This window comes from Budorcas taxicolor, chromosome 25, assembly GCF_023091745.1.
Source record: "Budorcas taxicolor isolate Tak-1 chromosome 25, Takin1.1, whole genome shotgun sequence".
Classification (NCBI taxonomy): domain Eukaryota; kingdom Metazoa; phylum Chordata; class Mammalia; order Artiodactyla; family Bovidae; genus Budorcas; species Budorcas taxicolor.
In genome coordinates, this window is record NC_068934.1 from 46,039,516 (window position 1) to 46,058,113 (window position 18,598).

The 18,598-nt window shown below is 59.0% G+C and overlaps 3 protein-coding genes across 3 annotated transcripts; 1 reads left to right on the forward strand and 2 right to left on the reverse strand.

Annotated features, from left to right (window-relative positions):
• Positions 1-100: 100 nt before the first annotated feature.
• CORO1B (coronin 1B) lies at positions 101-5,439 on the reverse strand. Its single transcript, XM_052661849.1, has 11 exons — positions 5,384-5,439; positions 4,403-4,602; positions 3,875-3,997; positions 3,621-3,750; positions 3,296-3,477; positions 3,084-3,203; positions 2,302-2,406; positions 2,072-2,217; positions 1,758-1,815; positions 676-954; positions 101-520 (listed from the first exon to the last, which is right to left on the reverse strand). Exons 2-11 carry the CDS (start codon positions 4,598-4,600, stop codon positions 395-397), a joined length of 1,467 nt encoding a protein of 488 aa, XP_052517809.1. The 5' UTR covers positions 4,601-4,602; positions 5,384-5,439; the 3' UTR covers positions 101-394.
• Positions 5,440-10,273: 4,834 nt separating this feature from the next.
• GPR152 (G protein-coupled receptor 152) lies at positions 10,274-11,722 on the reverse strand. The gene has a single exon (XM_052662561.1). It carries the CDS (start codon positions 11,720-11,722, stop codon positions 10,274-10,276), a length of 1,449 nt encoding a protein of 482 aa, XP_052518521.1.
• A 1,991-nt stretch (positions 11,723-13,713) lies between these two features.
• CABP4 (calcium binding protein 4) lies at positions 13,714-16,821 on the forward strand. Its single transcript, XM_052662351.1, has 6 exons — positions 13,714-14,091; positions 14,475-14,505; positions 14,594-14,737; positions 16,104-16,213; positions 16,534-16,681; positions 16,793-16,821. Exons 1-6 carry the CDS (start codon positions 13,714-13,716, stop codon positions 16,819-16,821), a joined length of 840 nt encoding a protein of 279 aa, XP_052518311.1.
• Positions 16,822-18,598: the final 1,777 nt, after the last annotated feature.

Sequence of the window (18,598 nt, forward strand, 5' to 3'; positions counted from 1 at the left end):
CCAGGTGCCCAGACTTCCTTTCCCAGCCCTACCCTTGCAGCAGAAGGGCCAGCCTGGCTTTTTAGAAAGAGCATTTTATTTGGAATGAAAATATAGAGCCCAACCCTCCTGCTTTGCTGGCGGGGGGGCGGGGGAGGTGGTCCCTCACAATATAAGTGCTCCTTGGTACAAAAATCCTCCAATAGTAACAAAGACCAAAGCCCAAAGCCTAGCGGTGGCTCCAGCCTGGGACCGAGGGAGGGCTCCCCCCGCCCCCCACCTCCCCTGAACCTGCCCCAGAAACCCTCAGCAGGGGGCAGGGGGGTAGCCAGCCTGCAGTCGGTGTGACAGAGGCTGAGTGAGAAAGGGGTGGGGGGAAGGAGGTGACAGGGAGCAGCGTTCGCGGGCCGGGGACCTAGGCATCTCCATTCTCCATGCGGCTGAGCTGCTCCTCCAGGCGGCCAATGCGCTCGCCCTGCTCCTGGACCAGCGCTCTCAGCGCCTGCAGCTCCTGCATCACCTCCTCCAGCTTCCCGGCCTCCTGCAGAGACACCAGCAAGGGGCCTAGCGTTGCGGAGCCACAGCCCTCCCCAAATCTACCATCGGGCAGGGGCCTGGGGTGAGGAGAGGGCAGGGAACTGTTCGGGCGGGCACAGCAGACCTGGGCAACACTACTCTGAGCTGTGAGGCACATACCCCAGCTCCGGCGAGGCTGCCACTGAACGCGGCGATGTTGGTGGAAGCCGCAGGCATGGAGGGTCCCAGGCGGGGGGCACCAGGGGCCGCGGCGGGCCGGCTGTCCGACAACACATTGCGCCGGCTGACCTTCAGATCCCGCTGTTTGCTGGGCACGTAGGCCTCCCGCAGGGAGATGAGGATGGGGCTGGCGTCCCGCCCGCTCACCCACTCCTCTGCCTCCAGGGCCGCCTCGGGCCCGGCCGTGTCGGGATACAGATCATCCTGGAAGAGGTCCGACTGGCCCGGGGGGCGGCGGAGGGAGGCCCAGGTCAGCTGGGGGCCCACCTGCAGGGTCCTCTCATCTGGACCCTGAGCAGCCACCTCCTCGCCACTCTTCTGACCTCCAGGCTGGCAGCCCGTCAACCGGTCGTCCAATGGCCTGACCCCTAGTGACCTTTCTAAAGCTCCAATCTGTCCTTTCACTTCCCTTCTGGACGCCACCAACAGCTCCCTCTGAAGACTCCTCCCACCTCCCCAAGCAGGGGCCAGCTATGTGCTTTGTGGGACTCCGGGAGCCACGTCTGTGCCCTGTGGATTGTGAACTGGGGCAGGCCCTGCTCCCTGGACGGGCTTGGCACGCTACATACATGGCACTCAGTTAATGCTGGCTGTAGAGAAACGGAGCTTGTTCAAGGCTCTCAGCTGGGGCCCTGAGGCCAAGCCACATATGGCTGAATCCTCGCCTCCTGGGAGCCTCCACTGCAGCCAGGCTCCCTGGCTCTCACCACTCCCACCTCCGTGCCTTCGCCTGGTTTATTACCCACCCCTCATGGAGATCCTACCCCAGCCGGGAGGTGGGTCTTGCCATGCCTCCTACAGGGCAGACCTCCAAAGGCTGCCCCGCGTCCATCCAGAGCAAGGCCTCAGCTCACCCTGTGTCTCATCGCTGCTTGCCCCAGCAGGGCACGCTGGCGTCCATGCGGCCCACTGATTATACTCGCACTTAGCCATGTCCCACTCACAGGCCTCACCTCGGTCACCCCTGTGTGGTCTGTCTGCTAGAGAAGGGAGCAGGAGGGCAGGGAACAAGGCGGCCTCACCTTTCTTGGCACAGTCATGACAATGGGCTCACACTTGCGCTCGTGCAGTTTGTAGAACCTGGGGAAGGGGGTGGAGGGAGGACCCATGGGTGGAACCTGCCCCTCGACCAGCTCTCCCGGCTCCCTCTGCTCTCCGTATCCAGTCCTTCCCCTGAGCCCTCCCATGGGCTGACCCCGACTCCAGAGCCTCAGTGGGCCAGTAACTGTTTCTGAGCAGCCTCTTGTGATCTGACCTTTCACCCTGGGTGTGTAGGGTCCAGCTCCCACCCCCACCCCACCCCACTACAGCCAGCCTCCTCAGCAGCCCTTCTTACCGGGCAATCTCACACTTGCTGACCTCCAAGCCCCTCTTGGGCATGCTCCCCATGCCCCTCTGGGGCTCTTTGCTGGTGAATGTATTCAGGAAGTGGATGTAGGGGGGCTCGTCTGTGATCTCAAAGTACCGGATGCTGGAGTCGCCCTAGAGGGTGGGAGGGGCAGGGGTCAGCACGAGGGCCCACCTCTGTCTTCTCTACTATCCCACCCCCACCCTGCCCAGCCCCACCTTGCCACAGACGTAGACCACGTTGGTATCAGGGTCGTAGAAGGGCAACAGAGCTCCATTGCTAGAGTCCAACTCCTGCAGGGCCATGGGCTCCCCGAAGTTTTCCTGGCATGTGGGTTGAGGGATAATTGGGCCAGGTCAGAATCTGCTTCCTCCCCTCATCATTCCAGCCCTGCTTCAAGACTGGCCCCGACCAGCCTCACATGCCAGCCGGCACTGCCCCTAACACTCTCACCCTCTAGCCACACGTTGTGCCCCATTGGGCCTCACTGGCTCCCCTCCACTCCACGGTCCCATTGTTCCCTGCCTATTCCAGGCCTTCAGATGACTCCCAGGCCACCAACCAGGTGCTGAGAAAGTCCCCACACTTTGGGAGCCAGGCTGCAGGGTAGCACTAGCCCCTTCCCTGAGGGGCCCCTGGAGGTCACTTACAGGATAAGGCTGGGGGACAGAGCACTTCAGAGGAAGGGCTGGGAGGCTTTCTGGAGGAGGAGGCCTCTGCACTGGGGCTCCAAGGACAGCCAGAGTGGAAACAGACAAGCAAAGGAGGCAGGGGCCTTTCAGGGGCCAAGAATGCTGCTGTGGGCAGATGTGTAGGCAGGTGGGGGAGGCCAGAGGGCAGGGACAGGGAGAGAAGAGGCCGGCAGGGCTGGGGTCCTGGGTGCCTCAGGGGCCAGGCTGACAACCTGGGAGAGACAAGCCTCTCTGGGTGACTTCCGCCCTGCTTGCCCAGGGTGGAGCCTGTCCTGCGTCCGCCCCTCAGGACGGCCACAGCCACTCACTGGATCCCAGAGCGCCAGCTGCCGCTCGCTCATGCGGCTGAAGCCCGTGGTGAACACCTTGCCATCGGCCAGGAAGATGGCCCTCATGGGCCGGGCTCCCTCGTGAGCCTTCTCCCGCTCCTGCGGAGGAGATGGAGGGATTGGTCTGTGCGGTGCACCCAGAGAGCCCCTTGGCGAGTCCGCGGTTGTCCTCACCCTCTGGGGCCGCATACCGCCACCAGGGTCCCCCGGCGGGGGTCGATGACGCGCACGCTCTTGTCCTTGCACGCGGTGCAGAAGAGGCTGCCATTGCGGTTCCAGCTGACGTTGTAGATGAGGTCGGGGTGCAGGCTGTCCAGGCGGTACAGCTCCTCCGCCGTGCCCACGTTCCAGATGAGCACCATGTTGTCGCAGCCTGCCGGGAGGGGGCGCTGTCAGCTCTGACCACCCTTTGGGGACCAGAACCCGCGTTTCAACCTCCGTAGGCCTCAGCTTTCAGGTGTGAGGGGGCTGGGAGAGGGTGTGGTGAGGGGCGGGGCCAGGGGCCACGGTGCAGACCTGCGCTAAGCAGCACGTTGCGGGCAGTTGGGTGCCAGGTGACGATGCCCACTCTCTTGGTGTGCCCCTCAAGCACCACCACCGGCTCTGTCAGCGGGGAGACCAGCCCGTTCTCTGGGATCTGCCACACCTGTCGGGGCGCGGGGGTGGGGTGGGGGAAGCGGGGAGGTCATCGGAAGCCCATGCTCGGCCCCACTGCCAGGAAGCTTGAATCATACACGAGACTCCCGGCCCGCCACCGTCCCACGCCTCACCATGACCGTGCAATCCTCTGAGCCGCTGGCGATGACTTCGTCATTGTGGGGGCACCAGTCGATGTCCAGGACAGGTCCTGTGTGTCCACACACTGTTGGGTAGGCCTTGTCAATGCGACCGGTCTGCAGGCATGAGGGGGGCCAGTCAAGGGGGCCCCAGGAAACTCAGGCTCCGTCCCTCCCAGAGCTGAGTCCTCCCCTCCGTGGATGGGGAATGACGGTGATGTGGTCCCGCCTGGCACACAGGTGCCCAGGTGTGACTCTCGCTCTGCCTGCTCCTGACCCACCTCCTCCTCACAGGTGTCACCGGGTGAGCAGGAAAAGTTGCCTCTGACCCTGATTCCTTGGCAATAAAAAAAAAACAACCACCTTCTCCATGTGTGTTAGCACCTCCTGGGCAGTAAATCTGGATTCTAACACCTGCCCAGCAGCGTGGGGATGGGCACTTTATGGGCTGTGAAGTGAGCGGAGACCTGGCAGATGTGACCAAGCTGCCTCCAGTCTCTCCCCAGCTGCGACAGGGCCCACCTTGCTTAGGGGGAGCACCAGGAAGGCACCGCCCCCGCTGGCCTCCACAATCACTGCCAGGAACTTGGGGTTGACGGCGCAGAAGGTGCTGTCCCAGGTGACACGGGACACTCGGATGTCCTCATAGCACTGGTCATTCTTGACAGGCTGCCCAAACACATGTCGGAATTTGCTCTGCCGGACCACTTTGCGAAACATGACTGCAGGGTGGAGAAGCATAAGTCAGTCTTTGCCGGTCCCGACAAACCCTAACCCTCCCAGGGCTGCACGAGGGGTGGTGGGGAGAATGCAGCCGGCGATTTGGTCCTTATAACCTGCCCGGCTCTCAGTTTCCCCAGTTACAAACAAAATAGGGTCACAGTGCAGGTCTGGCTGCTTCTCTTCAATGGGGATCTGAAGGTGGAAATGCATTGACCTCCAGCAAAGCCACTGCTGAGACCTGAGGGGTTTGGGGGGCCTCTCCCAGGCTCTGGTATGTGTGGGGGAGGTGGGAGGTGCCCAGCCAGTGCAAGCCTAGCTTCTTGGTGTCTCAGTCGCCAGCAGGGCCCTTTCCCCCCAGGATTTGGTAGCAGAGTGATGCGGAGGACAGAGAAGGCAGGAATGATCTCCGCTGGGGCGCTGCGTTAAGCCACAGTGCTGGGTCCCACGGAATGTGCAGTGCCTGCAGAAATGTGCAGGGAGCCCCAGGCCGGTCCAGGGGGTCTGGCAGGACTGGGCGGGGTCAGGGCGCCGCTCCCAGCCACCGAGCCTCGGAGCTCAGCTCGGAACGGGGTCCAAGGTGAAGCAGAAGTCTAACTTTAAGGATTCTGGCTCCTGGTGGGGAGACTGAGCAGCCAAGGGGAGTTGGGACTGACGGTGGGGCACCGCGGAGGGGGAGTGCTCCTTGGACTTGCGACCCCCATCGCAGCTCCGCGCGATCTGCCCCCGAAGTCCCGCCCAACCCCTACGCCCGCGCCCCCAGCCCCAATCCATCGTGCTCACCAGGGACGCCCAGAGGCTGCAGCACCGTCCTCGTCCTAGGGTGGCTCCGGATCCCAGTCTCTGGGAAGCAGGAAGCGGGAATCAGGAAGTGACAGAGAAGCAAGAGGCGGGGGACAGGGGGCGGGGCGGGGCTCAAGGGGGCGGGGCCGAGGTCACGCGTGGAAGGGCGGGGCTAGAGGCTGCAGGCAGGAGCCTGGTGGCCAGGAGCACGAGGAGCGCGGGGCCGAAGACTGCAGGGGCACGGGGGCGGGGCCTGGGCGGGGCCTGGGCGAGCCCCGCCCCTCGGACCCTCGGGTCCCTCTAGGGATGAAGATGGGGCCGGTGTGGTGCAGCCTGGCTGTAGACTCGAGCCGGTTTCCCGTCTTGCTCCCCTTGTCGGCCTCCTCAGGAGTCGTCAGGGTCGGGTGCAGCCCCGCCCTCCCAGTCCCCCACCTCAGTGAGTACTTCCCGATGGAGTCCACGTTGACTCCAGAATATACCCTGATGCTGGGAAAGATTGAGGGCAGGAGGAGGAGGGGCGACAGAGGATGAGACGATTGGATGGCATCACCGACTCAGTGGACATGAGTTTGAGCAAACGCGAAATGACTCGGGAGCTGGTGAAGGACAGGGAAGCCTGGCGTGCTGCAGGCCATGGGGTGGCAAAGCCAGAGACTTCTCGACTGAAGGACAACATATTCGTGTGCCTCTTAAGTTACAAAGGTACCTACTCTTGGTACAATGTAAATAAAACAGCGGTGTTTTATGAGGTGAGTGGAAGGCCCAGCCCTCCCATTCTTCCTGGTGCACACCTTTGGGTCCTGCCCAGCCTCCTTATTAAAAAGAGGAATAGTGCTATGACTTCCAGACCCCTCACACTTTCCTTGCTTTCCTCAACCACCTCCCTGCGAAGCCTGGAAGTTTAGGCACAGACACCTCCCTCCTCCTGGCCAGCTCTTGAGACTGGCCTCCCCGATCTACCCATCCCTCTCCCACCCTGGGAGGCTTCAGTTCAGTCGCTCAGTCGTGTCCAACTCTTTGTAAACTCGTGGACTGCAGCACGCCAGGCCTCCCTGTCCATCGCCAACTCCCGGAGTTTACTCAAACTCATATCCATCGAGTCGGTGATGCCATCCAACCATCTCATCCTCTGTCGTCCCCTTCTCCTCCTGCCTTCAATCTTTGCCAGCATCAGAATCGTTTCCAGTGGGAGGCTTAGGCGTCCCTGTAAGTCCCACAGGCAGGATCTGCACCCTCCAATCGGGTATTCAGTCTCTGATGCCAAAGCCCTTGCCTTTCCCACTGCTCCATAACTCCTAGGACAGGCCAGTCCTTCCAGCCCAGGACAGAGTGTGGGAGGCTTGGAAGAGGGAAGGCAGTCACGAAACTTCCTTCTCCATCATGTCCCCCCAGGCAATAGCCAGGGGTCTGACTAAAGCCTATACCAGATCCCCGGCCCCTCACCCTGCCCTTCCTCACCACCTGATGCAAACCCCACAGTCTTCGCCCCTCCTCCACCTGTTACCATCCTCCATCCTGCATGCGCACGTGGTCCAGTGACACTGACCCTCCTACCCCTGCAGTATACCACCTTCCTTCCCACTCCAGGGCCTTGGCACATCCTGTTCCTTCCATCTGGAAATTCTCCCCACCCTCCCAACTTGAAAAGGCTCCATCTCTCACTTCCTCCAGGTCTCAGCTCAAATGTCTTCTCCTCTGAGGGCCCTCCCTGACCATCCCCCTCACCCATCACTCTCTCGTCCTTACTTGTTCCCCCCGTATGTATGTTCTTAATCACTGCATTGTGTTATATTATATAACTATTGTATATTTGGTTTCATTTATTTTTTATTTTTGGCCACACTGAGAAGCTTGTGGGATCTTAGTTCCCTGATAAGGAATCAAATCCACACCGTCAGCAGTGAAAATGAGAGTCCTAGCCACTGGACTGCCAGGGAATTCCCTAATTAGCTGTGTATTTGCTGTTTGTCTGCCTCGTCCCACTAAGATGTCAGCAAATTGAGGACCACACTTGGCCTTCTTTCTCTCTGGATCCCCGGTACCTAGAACAAGAGCTAGCACACAGTCTGTTCACTTAATGTATATTGAATGAATGAATGAACAGCAGCTCTGAATGCATAATTGAAAAATGTTCATATTCACAGCTCTCAGAGTCCATGTCTGGCCCCTATGAAGGAGAGGGAAGTGTGTCTCTCACCTGTAGAAGGCATGAGTCTTCCAATGGGCCACAGGAGCCCAACCCCATCAAGTGTGTTAGGCGTGAGGTGGAGGGGCTGTGGAAAGTGGGGGATAGGCCTCCTTTCATCCCCTCTGGCCTTGGGGGTGCATGTTCCTCCAACACAAAGCCCTCCTTTGTGGGCTAGCAGGAGAACTCCTCTTTATCTCACAAAACCCTTCATAATGCTGCTCTTTCTCCTGGATAGCAAGTACCCATTATGAGTGGGGGGGGGGGGTCCCTCCTGGGACCTTGAAGGAGGGATTCTCCAAGAGGTGGGGTTAGGAGGATGGACCAGAGTTGAAGCCAGGTGGCTGGCACTGAGGATTTTTAATCCCTGATCTGCCTGTCATATGGAAAGGCTTTAGGATCCCTACCTGGGAGAAGGAGGAGGGGCACTCTGCAAGGGAGCCACACCACAGACTCTGCCCTCAGGAAGTGTACAAGTCCAGTGGGTGGGAGTGTGAAAACATTTGGAAAGTGGAGGAGGAGGCTGCGTGGTGGTGGGGGCAGTGCCTGGTGGGCAGGATGCCGCCACATGGGCTCTGGTGGGTCTGCACTGTCCTGGGCCTGAGTGAGGCCCAGTGATGCCCACTGGCATAATCAGACTAACGGCTAACAATTATGAAGCACTTACTCTGTGCCAGGCAAGGATCTTTGAACTTCACAGGGATTAACACTCAGAAAATGGAACCATTAGTATGATCCCCATTTTACAGATGAGGAAGCTGAGTCTCAAAGAGGCCAAGAGCCTTGCTGAGGATCACACCCCTGGTGAGTTGTGGAGAACCAGGATTCAAACAACCTCTGAGGGGCATTGGAGGCCATGCCCTAATCCCATTCAAAATGGAAGGCTGGCTGGAAAAGCACTTGACAAGTGCTTGATAAATATTTGCTGAATGAATGAGTTCAACAAATTTGTGCCTGTCCAGAAACCTCTCTCCCACCAGCTTCGGTGGCCAGAATTCCAGGAAGCACTATGGTTATGCTGCTCATATCACCACCACTAGCACCCAGCCTGCTTCCAGCCCTGGGTTTGGCTAATGATCACAACAGCCAAATTTGCGAAGGGAACATTATCACCCCATTTTACAGAGGAGAAAACTGAGGCAAAGACAGGCCTGGGAACCAGAACCCAGATCTCACTGAACCGCTTCAGCCTGCCTTTGTAGCAAGCTGGGAAGGGTAGCACTTAAAATGTCATTGTCCTTTACACCTACTGGTAAGGGCACCCCTCAGCTTCTAAAGGTCACAGTGCTGAGCTTAAGGGAAAGGGTTGTGGGGCGGGGGGGTGGGGGGTGGTGAAAGGAGAAAGAGTTCATGGTTTTAGAACCAGGGACTGAGAGAAAGCTGGGTGGAGTGAGCGCCAGAAGAGAGTGATGTGTATGAAGAGGAAGTGGGGTGGGGGAGTCTGAAAATAGACCTTCAGCACTTCCTAGTTTTTCTTGCAGGGTCTGCAGCTGGAGACGGAAGAAGGCTGGCTCTGCTTGGAGACACCGTGTGACCTCCAAGAGGCCTGTGCTGTCCCTGGAGCCACTGGTTCCCAGAGTTCTCTGCTGGGACATCTTCCCATCTCTGCATCTGGGCTGAGAGTATGGAAGGGGCTGAGGCAGAGGCAGGACCAGGGCACTCTGTGCCTCCTCCGTGGTGGGGGCTGGGCAGGTGAACACTCATTGAACCCTCAAATGTAGCAGACCTTGAAGTCCCCTGGAGCTGCCCAAGGCACAGAGGTGGCCCCAAGCTCTCTCAGGCTGCCTGGCCGTCTGCAGCCCAGAGCTGGTCATGGGCGCGCTGATCTGCCCGGAAGCTCACAGGATCCCAGGTGCTCCGGCCAGGTGTCCCCTCCTTCCATCATCCCCAGCCCCTGCATCCCTGGATGTCTACAAAGCATCTGTTCACTGAGCCCCTTCTGTGTGTCAGTTCCTGCCAGCACCTCACACACCTTCTCATTTAATCCTCACGATGCCAGATGCAACAGGAGCTCCGAGGGTGAAGCAGCTTGTCCAGAGTCACCCGGAGCCGGATTGGAATCCAGTCTTGCCCGCTCTCGCCTCTGTGCTCACCACCTTGCTGAAGGAAGTCCGGCCCCAGCCTCACTGCCTGTGGGGTAGGGGACTGGAGGAGAAGGCTGCCGAGTCCGCTTGTGGGCCGCTAAGGCCCCAGGCTCCCAATGGCTCCCGCATGCCTCCCTTCACTGTAGGAACTTCCTCCTGGGCTCCTTGTATCCAGGTGAGAGGTCGGGATAGGGAGGAGGGCAGGGAGGGAAGGATCGAGGGAAGGTCGGATCAAGCCTGGGGCAGTAGCCCTGCCCGTCTTTCTCCTGCAGGACCGAGGCTAAGGAGGAGGCTGTCCTTGGGGTCTGGGGGGCATTGGAGAGCCGAACCCACAGGACACCATCACCTGTGGTAGCTTGGGGGGCGGTGCTGGGCCACTGTGTGGGGGCCAAGTCTGCAAGAGCTTGCTGGGACCAGGGACATGACGTTCAACAAACCGTACAGGATTTTGGCTGCTTCATGTTCACGTCCCCCAAGCCTCGTCTGCCAGGCCCAAGGGACTCAATAGGGGTTTTCCACACGAACTTCCCCCACGGTACCCGTCCTCCTCTCTGACGGGCTGGTTCCTCCGTCTCCCCCGGCTCTTCTGCTGTCCTGGCAGGCCTGGACTTTCCTGAGCCCTCACGTGGGGCCCGTGCCCGGGGCCTCTTCTCGGGGAGCGCTGCTGGGGCCTCCTCCCTCAGAGGCAGCAGGTGTGGCCGGGTTCACGGGGGCCTCTAGGGTGGAATCCATGGCTGGGGTGGAGGAAGCTTCCTCACAGGCACTGGGGGCTGAGCTGGTAGTGGGCCCGGGGGGCTGGGCCTTGGGGCTTGCCTGTGACTGGGCCCCAGAATCCACCTGGGGTGAGCCCTCGTTGTCGTCCTGTGGCTGGGCCACGGGGTTCGTCTGCTGCTTGGCCTCGGGGTTCACCTGCTGCTTGGCCTCGGGGTTCACTTGTGGCTGGGCTGTGGGGTTCACTTGTGGCTGGGCCTCAGCCACTGGCCCTGGTACCGTCTGATCCTCAGAGTCCACTTGGGTCTGTGGCTCAGCTGGCATGAAGCTGCCCGGCCTCTCCTCACAGAGAGCGGCTGCAAAGGAGGCGAGCATGGTGTGCAGCAGGGCCTGGAGGTCGGCGCTGGCCAGGAGGCAGAGGAAGGGACTGAGGCAGCTGTTGAGCAGGATCAGGTAGTCAGAGTAGACCAGGGCCTCCCAGAGCAGGTAGCCGGGGTAGAAGTCCCACAGGAAGGCCAGGTACAGCAGCTGCGCCAGCTGGTAGGGCAGCCGCAGGACCACGTAGGCTGACAGAATGGTCTTGGCCACACGGGCGAAGCCGCGGCAGGCCGGGGCCCCAGGCTGGTGGCGGCGGCAGGGCCGGCAGGTGGCGGCCTGGGTGAGCAGGTGGCAGACGAGCAGCACAAGGAAAGGAAGGAAGCCCCCCAGGATCTCCAGCATCCGCAGCGGCAGCTCCTCGCTGTCCCAGAAGTCCAGGCAGATGACCAGGTCGTACCACCAGACGGCGGCCTCGGGGAAGACCAGCCAGGGCACACTGAAGAGGGTGGCCAGCACCCAGACCCCAGCACAGACCCAGAGGGGCAGGCGGGCTGGGCGGCGCCCAGGGTACCAGCGAGGGCACAGTGCCAGCAGGCAGCGGTCCAGGCTGAGGGTGGCCAGCAGGAAGAGGCCGGAGGAGTAGGACACCCCCCAGAGGAAATAGTAGAAGCGGCAGGCAGCCGTCCCCAGCGGCCAGTGCCCGCCGTGCTGGATCTCCATGATCTGGAAGGCCGCTGCTGCCAGGAACAGGAAGTCAGAGAGAGCCAGGCTGAGCAAGAGCAGAGCGAGCCGTGTGCCCGCGCCCTGCCGGGCCTGTGAGCCAGCCAGCCATGCCATGAGCCCATTGGCCGGCAGCCCCAGGAGCAGCAGGGCCACCAGGAAGACCGTGTCCCAGCCGCCCTGGGGGTAGTCCTCGTCGTCGAGCTCTGTGCGGGGCCAGTGGCCGGGGGCACCCAGGCTGGCTTCCATAGCAGTGTCTATCTGGGGTCCCCAGTGTCTGACTGGACATGGAGTGGGCACCTGGTGAATCAATGAAGGCATGAATGACTGAACAGGAGAGAGAGGATGCTGAGCATCTCTGTGAAAGTCGCTGTCCCTCTCTGGGCCATCATCATCAACTTTGGGGTGGTTAGCCTTTGCCAGAGACTTTAAAGAGATTACCTTACCTAGTTTTCTTGCAATCCATCCTACAGGTAAGCATAGAAAGGTGCAGAGGAAGGTGACTTATGCAAGGTCTGAGATAGGAACGTGGGCACCAGGACTCTAATTATGTTGCTGCCCAGAATCCCGCTGCGTCCACGCAGACCAAGCCAGAGGCTTTCAAATTCATTTCAATAAGATACTATAGCAGAACTCCTATGTGAACTAAAAGGGTGTGCTCAGGTTAAAGGAGGGAGAGCACCCTTAGAACTCCAGGGAACACAGTTTAAAAACCGCTTGGGAAATCCCTAGTGGTCCACTGGTTAGGACCTGGCCTTTCCCTGCTGTGGGCCTGGGTTCAGTCCCTGGTGGGGGGACTGAGATCCCTCCAGCTGCATGGTGCGGCCAAAACAAAACAACCCCAAATGGTCAAAGCATCGCAGGCTCCCTTTTTGTCAGTATCCTGGGTTCAAGAGTTTGAGATTCAGAGTTCCTTGGTGGTCCAGCGGTTAAAGATCCACGCTTTCATTGCAGGGGACAGGGGTTCAATACCTCGTAGGGGAACTAAGATTCTGCAAGCCATGTGGTGCAGCCGAAACAAAGATTCCAAAGGGAAAGGCTTAGGGTCCCCTGGGCCCAAGAGTGGACAGGGGGTCTGGGGCCGGGGCGGGGGGGCTCCCTTGCCCCCTGGGGTTACTCATTAGAAAAGGGGGTAAGGGGCTCAGCGGCACGATGAGGATGAGGGTGGCTGAGTCCCAAGAAGCCTGCTGCCCTCACCCTACCTCCTTAGTGCAGGGAGGCAGGCTCCCTCTGAGGCGGAAAAACCAGATGTCCCGGAAAGCCTGGGTCCTGCCTGTGGCTCATAGCTCAAGCCATTTGACCTTTAGCCTGTGGTCTCCCCACCCCCAGGGCCCTTACTCAGGCAGACCCCACTCTGCAAGCTCCAGTCCTTACTGAATCAGAGCCCAGGGCACCCTCTGAGGCTCCAACTGGCAAGGCCTGGCTTACCTGTGAGGTGCAGGCCACTGGCTGGAAGGAGCAGAGGTGTCTGCCTGCCCAGAGGTCCAGTCGTCCACACAGCCCCACGCTGAGGCCTGCTGCATGGTGCCCGGCGGCACTAAGGCTGCTGGCATGAAACCCAAGCTGAGAGGACATCAATCTTTCATGGGGCTGCTCGCTGGGGAAACCCTAACCCCAGCCCAGTGGGGCCAAGTGACCAGCCAGGGCCCCCTATCCTTGACAGGGCCAGATGGCCGAAAGCCCTCGGCCTGGGCCCCTCCAGCTCTGCGCAGGCTCTGGGTCCCCCAGGATGCGCCTCCTCTGATGTCACCCCTGTGACCCTCAATCACCAGTGATTCCAAGCCCCTATGATCTGGCCTCTCTTCCTTCCTTTCACACACCCCTGCTCCGGTGGGGATGTTGCCCTCTCGCCCCCCTCCCACCTTTGTACACACTTCCTCCTGCCTGAGGTGCTTCCCCATGTCCTGTGGTAGCTGAGTCCTGCTCATGTCAGAAAACTGGCTCTCTGACGCTTCAGCAGTACTGCTCCCATTTTACAGATGAGGCAGCTGAGACTTAGAGAGGTGAGTCTGCTGGGTCTCCCAGCTCGTGAGTGGCAGAGCTGGAGTCTGAAGCTCACTGCGGCCACTCGTCCTGGCACCCGTGTTGCTGAGGATGGTTCCCTTGACTGATCGGCTCTGCCTATCTGGACACCCGCAGGCAGAGGGCGGGATTAGGGCCTGGGCTGCCTGACTCACTTACCCTAATCCCCCTCAGGGCCCGATCCCTGGTCATCAGCCCTCGGGGTGGCAGAGTATAAGCAGCTTTATGGGTCCTGAGAAGCAGGGGTGCTCCCTGGTGCTGCTTCTCTGAGTCCTGTCACCCTCCTCCACATGGCCGAAGAGCAGGGGAGGGGGCGCCATGGCCCAGACCCGGCCCCCGGACCACAGAAGCCCCCCGTGGGGGTCCTGGCTTCCAGTAGCGGCGCTGAGGGGCCCCCCTTGATGAGGAAGAGAAGCAGCAAGAAGGAGAAGGGGCTCCGAGGGTCCCGGAAGGGCCCCAGCAGCTCTGGGGAGCAGACCCCCATGCAGGGCCCCGAGGCCCTGGGGAGCAGCAAGAACCCCTCCAGGACCAGAGAAGGGCAGGAGGGGCCCGTCCCCTCGGCCCCTGGGCCGGCCCCTCGTCGCCAGTCCCACCGGCACCGTCCTGGCCCCCAGCACGATGCTGCTCAGAAGACATACGGGCCCCTGCTCAACCGCATCTTCGGGAAGGTCAGGTGGGCCTGGGCCAGGGTTGGGGGGCCTGGGGGTGGGGTTGGGACTCATGGGCTCAGATTCAGCCCACCCTTCCCCTGATACTCAGGCCTCCTCCAGTTTCTGCTCCAGACTCAAGAGCTGGACTGTGGGGGCAGGGTTTCTGCAGTTGGGGGGCAGGCTGGGCAATGGGTGGAGCTAGACCACTAACCCAGGGGTCTGTGGCAGCTCAGGGCCCCCAGGAGCAGGAAGGGGGTCAACTCTTCTCCTGGGACTTCAGCTGCTTTCTCCTGCCCTTGTGGGACGGGCCCTGCCCAGGCCACCGTGGCCTGGGGCTGGAGGAGGAAGGCTGGCCAGAGCCCCGACTGGCCCCGGGGACATGCTGGTCTATGCCCCTGCAGGACCGAGAGTTGGGCCCCGAGGAGCTGGATGGTGAGTGGCCCCCGCTGGGAGCGGCGGGTGGGAGATGTCCCAGAGCCTGGCTGGCTGGCTGCCTGAGCCTGACCTCCCTCCCCTGCAGAGCTTCAGGCCGCCTTTGAGGAGTTTGACACGGACCACGACGGTTATATCGGCTACCGGAGCCTGGGCGAGTGCATGCGGACGCTGGGCTATATGCCCACTGAGATGGAGCTCATCGAGGTCTCCCAGCACGTCAAGATGCGGAGTCAGTGCTTGACCCCGTCTCCCCGGGGTGGGGCGGGGCTGGTGGGCGGAGCCACCTGGCTTTGCCGCCAGGGTCCTTTTCCAGCCTTAAGGTTCCCAGAATGGAAGGGTGTTGGGCGGTGGCTCTGGCAATCAGACAGGGGTGATGGTGGAGTGAGGGGGGTTGGGTGGCAGTTTCCAGGACAGTTTGATGACATTGGCCCCAGGACACGGAGGGTAGGGGGACTAGGAAGGCACCGGGCGATCCACAAGAGGCCCACGGGACTCGGGTTGGGGACCTCCATCTCTGAGATAAAATGGTCTGTGCTGGTACCAGCCACCTGGGCTGTCTCTGCCTCTCTTTGATCATCCTGAAAAGTCTCTTAAGGTTTGTTGGTGAGGCCAAGCGGGACAGAACCCTGGCCACTCTTTGCGATTAAATGTCTGACGGGCAGCCCTTGTGTATCAGTTCAATTCAGTTGCTCAGTCGTGTCCGACTCTTTGCAACCCCATGAACTGCAGCACGCCAGGCTTCCTTGTCCATCACTAACTCCTGGAGCTTATTCAAACTCATGTCCATCACGTCGGTGATGCCATCCAACCATCTCATCCTCTGTTGTCCCCTTCTCCTCCCACCTTTAATCTTTCCCAGCATCAGGGTCTTTTCCAATGAGTTAGCTCTTTGCATCAGGTGGCCAAAGTATTGGAGCTTCAGCTTCAGCATCAGTCCTTCCAACGAATATTCAGGACTGATTTCCTGACTGGTTGGATCTCCTTGCAGTCCAAAGGACTCTCATGAGTCTTCTCCAACACCACAGCTGATTTATCAAATATCAGGTTCCTTTCATCCCAGGACACCAGCAAATTTTTTTCCCTTACAGTTCCCAAAATGGGATGTGATTTACAGTTGATGTGAATATTTAGTGTCATGCCTCTTTCTTTCTCCCGAAGCTATTCATGGACCATTGGTGCTTTTTATAATTGATGGCCTCTTAGAATCCAGGGACTACCGGTGTATGCTTCTAAGGTGTTTTTACTGCTACCTGTGGGGTTCTGGCACTTTACAGTCATGAACTCCAACCGCAATAGCACCCTGTCCTTCAATGGGGAGGCAGGTCCAGTGAGTCATCCGAGGTCACAGCATTAGTGGGAGAGCCAGGCTTTGAACCCGGGGCTGTCTGGTTCCCCAGCCTGGTCTCAGTCCCCTACATCTGGTGCTTCACTGACAGCCCTTGAGCATCTTGCCCCGAGCAGAGCCCCGGGCTGCAGCCTCCTACCCCTGGGGACATGGAAGCTGGTATCCTTCCTGGACACGGAGCGGGTGAGGGGCTGGGGTCCCTCCTTGGGCCCCAGTCCTCACCACTGTGACCCTCTGCCTGGGTCTGCAGTGGGTGGCCGCGTGGACTTTGAGGAATTCGTGGAGATGATGGGCCCAAAGCTGAGGGAGGAGACGGCGCACATGCTGGGGCTGCGGGAGCTGCGAATTGCCTTCCGCGAGGTGCGGGGCCCCCCGGGGGGCTGGTGGGTGGGTGGGTGCCGGGTGGCATCCTTCCTGGCCTCAGGGGAGATTGGGAGCCTCTGCCTCTGGAGGCCCCGAGCCCTGCAGCCGGTGGGACTAGGACTGGGAACGGGGTCGGAGAGGGTTTAAGTCACTCCCGGCTGAGGGGTAACCTAGGAGGACTTTCCCGGGGGCAGGGGGTTCACAGCCTCAGTCTGGGAGGAGGAGGAGGGTTTGGATGGAGGAAGTGGGGGTGCCCAGGCAAGGTGGCAGCGGGCGCAGGAAGAGGGTAGGAGGGCTGAGTCCTGCCGGAATCGCAGTTTGACAGGGACAGGGATGGGCGGATCACGGTGGCAGAGCTGCGGGAGGCAGCACCGGCTCTCCTGGGGGAGCCACTGGTGGGTGCTGAGTTGGACGAGATGCTCCAAGAAGTGGATCTCAATGGGGACGGCACCGTGGACTTTGACGGTGAGCCTCTTCCCAGACCAAGCCCGATCCTTCTGGCTCCCAGGCCGAGCCCAGTGCCTCCTGGGATCGCTGACCTGGACCAGCTCAAACCCCGCCCCTTCTCTCCTGCAGAGTTCGTGATGATGCTGTCCCGCCACTAAGGCTCCTCTGGCCCCAGACACACCAGCAAGGTTCATGATGCACGTCCTCCCTAGGAGGCCCCAGGATGAAAGAAACCGAGCAGCCCCTGGGCTTCTGCTCTGATAACCTCTGGCTGGAGAGCTGGCTTGTGATGTCACCTGCCCACCCTCATCCTGGCCTCCCTTCCACCGGAGTGGCCTGGAGGAAACCTGCCCTCAACTGCCTGTCATTCCCTAGTGTGACAAGGTTTGACTCTCTCCAGCCCCTTGGGAGGTAGGGAGCTCCCTGCCCTCAGCAGCATTCAGAGATGGGGCAGTGTAGCGGGTGGTTCTGGTAAAATGGGGAACTGAGAAAGGTGGCTGGGCTCCTCTCACTCCTTATACGTGGGAAAAATTTTTTTAAGCTGAACTTGAAAGACAGGGATGATCCCAGGTACCAGAGACAAAGAGAAAATCCAAAGCTGAGTGATGGGAGGAATCAGAGGCTGTGGGGGCTTCAGGTGTTCGGGAGTCTGGGCTCAGACACCCAAGAGGGACCTGTAAGAGGCTGGGGAGCAGGACATGACCTCCGTACATTCCAGGGTCTCAACAGGCTGCCCTGTTCTTGAAAAGGGGGCCAAAATATACCGCTACCCACAAGCCTGAGAAAGTGACAAGATGCAGATGTTCAACCTTGAGTGGAAAAAGTTACCCCAGTGAACCTGAACCTGAAACTCAGGTCTGCATGTCAAGCAGGAGTGTGGTCTGTCTCTGTGGTGTGAAAAGCAGAAGAAATAGGAAAAAAAAAAAAAATTGCTGAGAAAGACACTCTTTCAACCCAGGGCACGTAAGCCTTTAAAAAAAAAACCCAAACACCCCTGTCACGTCTGAAGATGAACTCATGACAAAGGATGACAAATCACAAAAGGAAACAAGTCACCATGAGGGAGACACAGCAGGTGCAGTAAACAGGAGAGTCAGCGCTCCAAAGTGGAGATATAAAACACTCTAAAAGAGAGCACGAAGTAAATGCAAAAGCAAACAAAACTGGGGCAAAATCAACAAGAGAGACCCTTATCCGTAACAGCATGGTATGAAAACTGAATAGAAAGATTAAAACAAAAATAACCCAATAAAACGTCTAAAAATAGAGGATATGGCCATTGGAATGAAAAAAAAAAAATCAAGGGCTAAATCAAACAGATTGGACACAACTTAAGAAAAGATTAATGAACTGGAAGCTATATCTGAGAAATCTCCCATAGGTAACATTGAGGGATGAATGACAGAAAATATTAAAGAGCAGTTAAAAGTTAGGTGAAAGAGTAGAGTGAAAAAGCTGGCTTAAAACTCAACATTCAAAAAACAAAGATCATGGCATCCAGTCCCATCATTTCATGGCAAATAGATGGGGCAAAAATGGAAACAGTGGCAGATTTTATTTTCTTGGGCTCCAAAATCACTGTGGATGGTGATTGCAGTCATGAAATTAAAAGACACTTGCTCCTTGGAAGAAAAGCTATGACAAACCCAGACACTGTATTAAAAAGCAGAGACATCACTTTGCCGGCAAAAGTCTATGGTCAAAGCTATGGTCTTTCCAGTCGTCATGTACGAATGTGAGAGCTGGACCATAAAGAAGACTGAGCACCGAAGAATTGATGCTTTTGAACTGTGGGGCTGGAGAAGACTCTTGAGAGTCCCTTGGACAGCAAGGAGATCCAACCAGTTAATCCTAAAGGAAATCAACCTTGAATATTCACTGGAAGGACTGATGCTGAAGCTGAAGCTCCAATACTTTGGCCACCTGATGTGAAGA

What these genes read in the sequence shown, in the direction of transcription:
- CABP4 (XM_052662351.1), top strand. Translation starts at nt 13,714, where the DNA reads ATGGCCGAAGAGCAGGGGAGGGGGCGCCATGGCCCAGACCCGGCCCCC. An exon ending in TCAACCGCATCTTCGGGAAG is followed by an intron (nt 14,092 to 14,474) that starts GTCAGGTGGGCC and finishes ATGCCCCTGCAG; the next exon opens with GACCGAGAGTTGGGCCCCGA. An exon ending in GGGCCCCGAGGAGCTGGATG is followed by an intron (nt 14,506 to 14,593) that starts GTGAGTGGCCCC and finishes CCTCCCCTGCAG; the next exon opens with AGCTTCAGGCCGCCTTTGAG.
- CORO1B (XM_052661849.1), bottom strand. Translation starts at nt 4,600, where the DNA reads ATGTTTCGCAAAGTGGTCCGGCAGAGCAAATTCCGACATGTGTTTGGG. An exon ending in CAGAGGATTGCACGGTCATG is followed by an intron (nt 3,751 to 3,874) that starts GTGAGGCGTGGG and finishes GCGCCCCGACAG; the next exon opens with GTGTGGCAGATCCCAGAGAA. An exon ending in TGGTCTACGTCTGTGGCAAG is followed by an intron (nt 2,218 to 2,301) that starts GTGGGGCTGGGC and finishes CCCACCCTCTAG; the next exon opens with GGCGACTCCAGCATCCGGTA.
- GPR152 (XM_052662561.1), bottom strand. Translation starts at nt 11,722, where the DNA reads ATGCCTTCATTGATTCACCAGGTGCCCACTCCATGTCCAGTCAGACAC.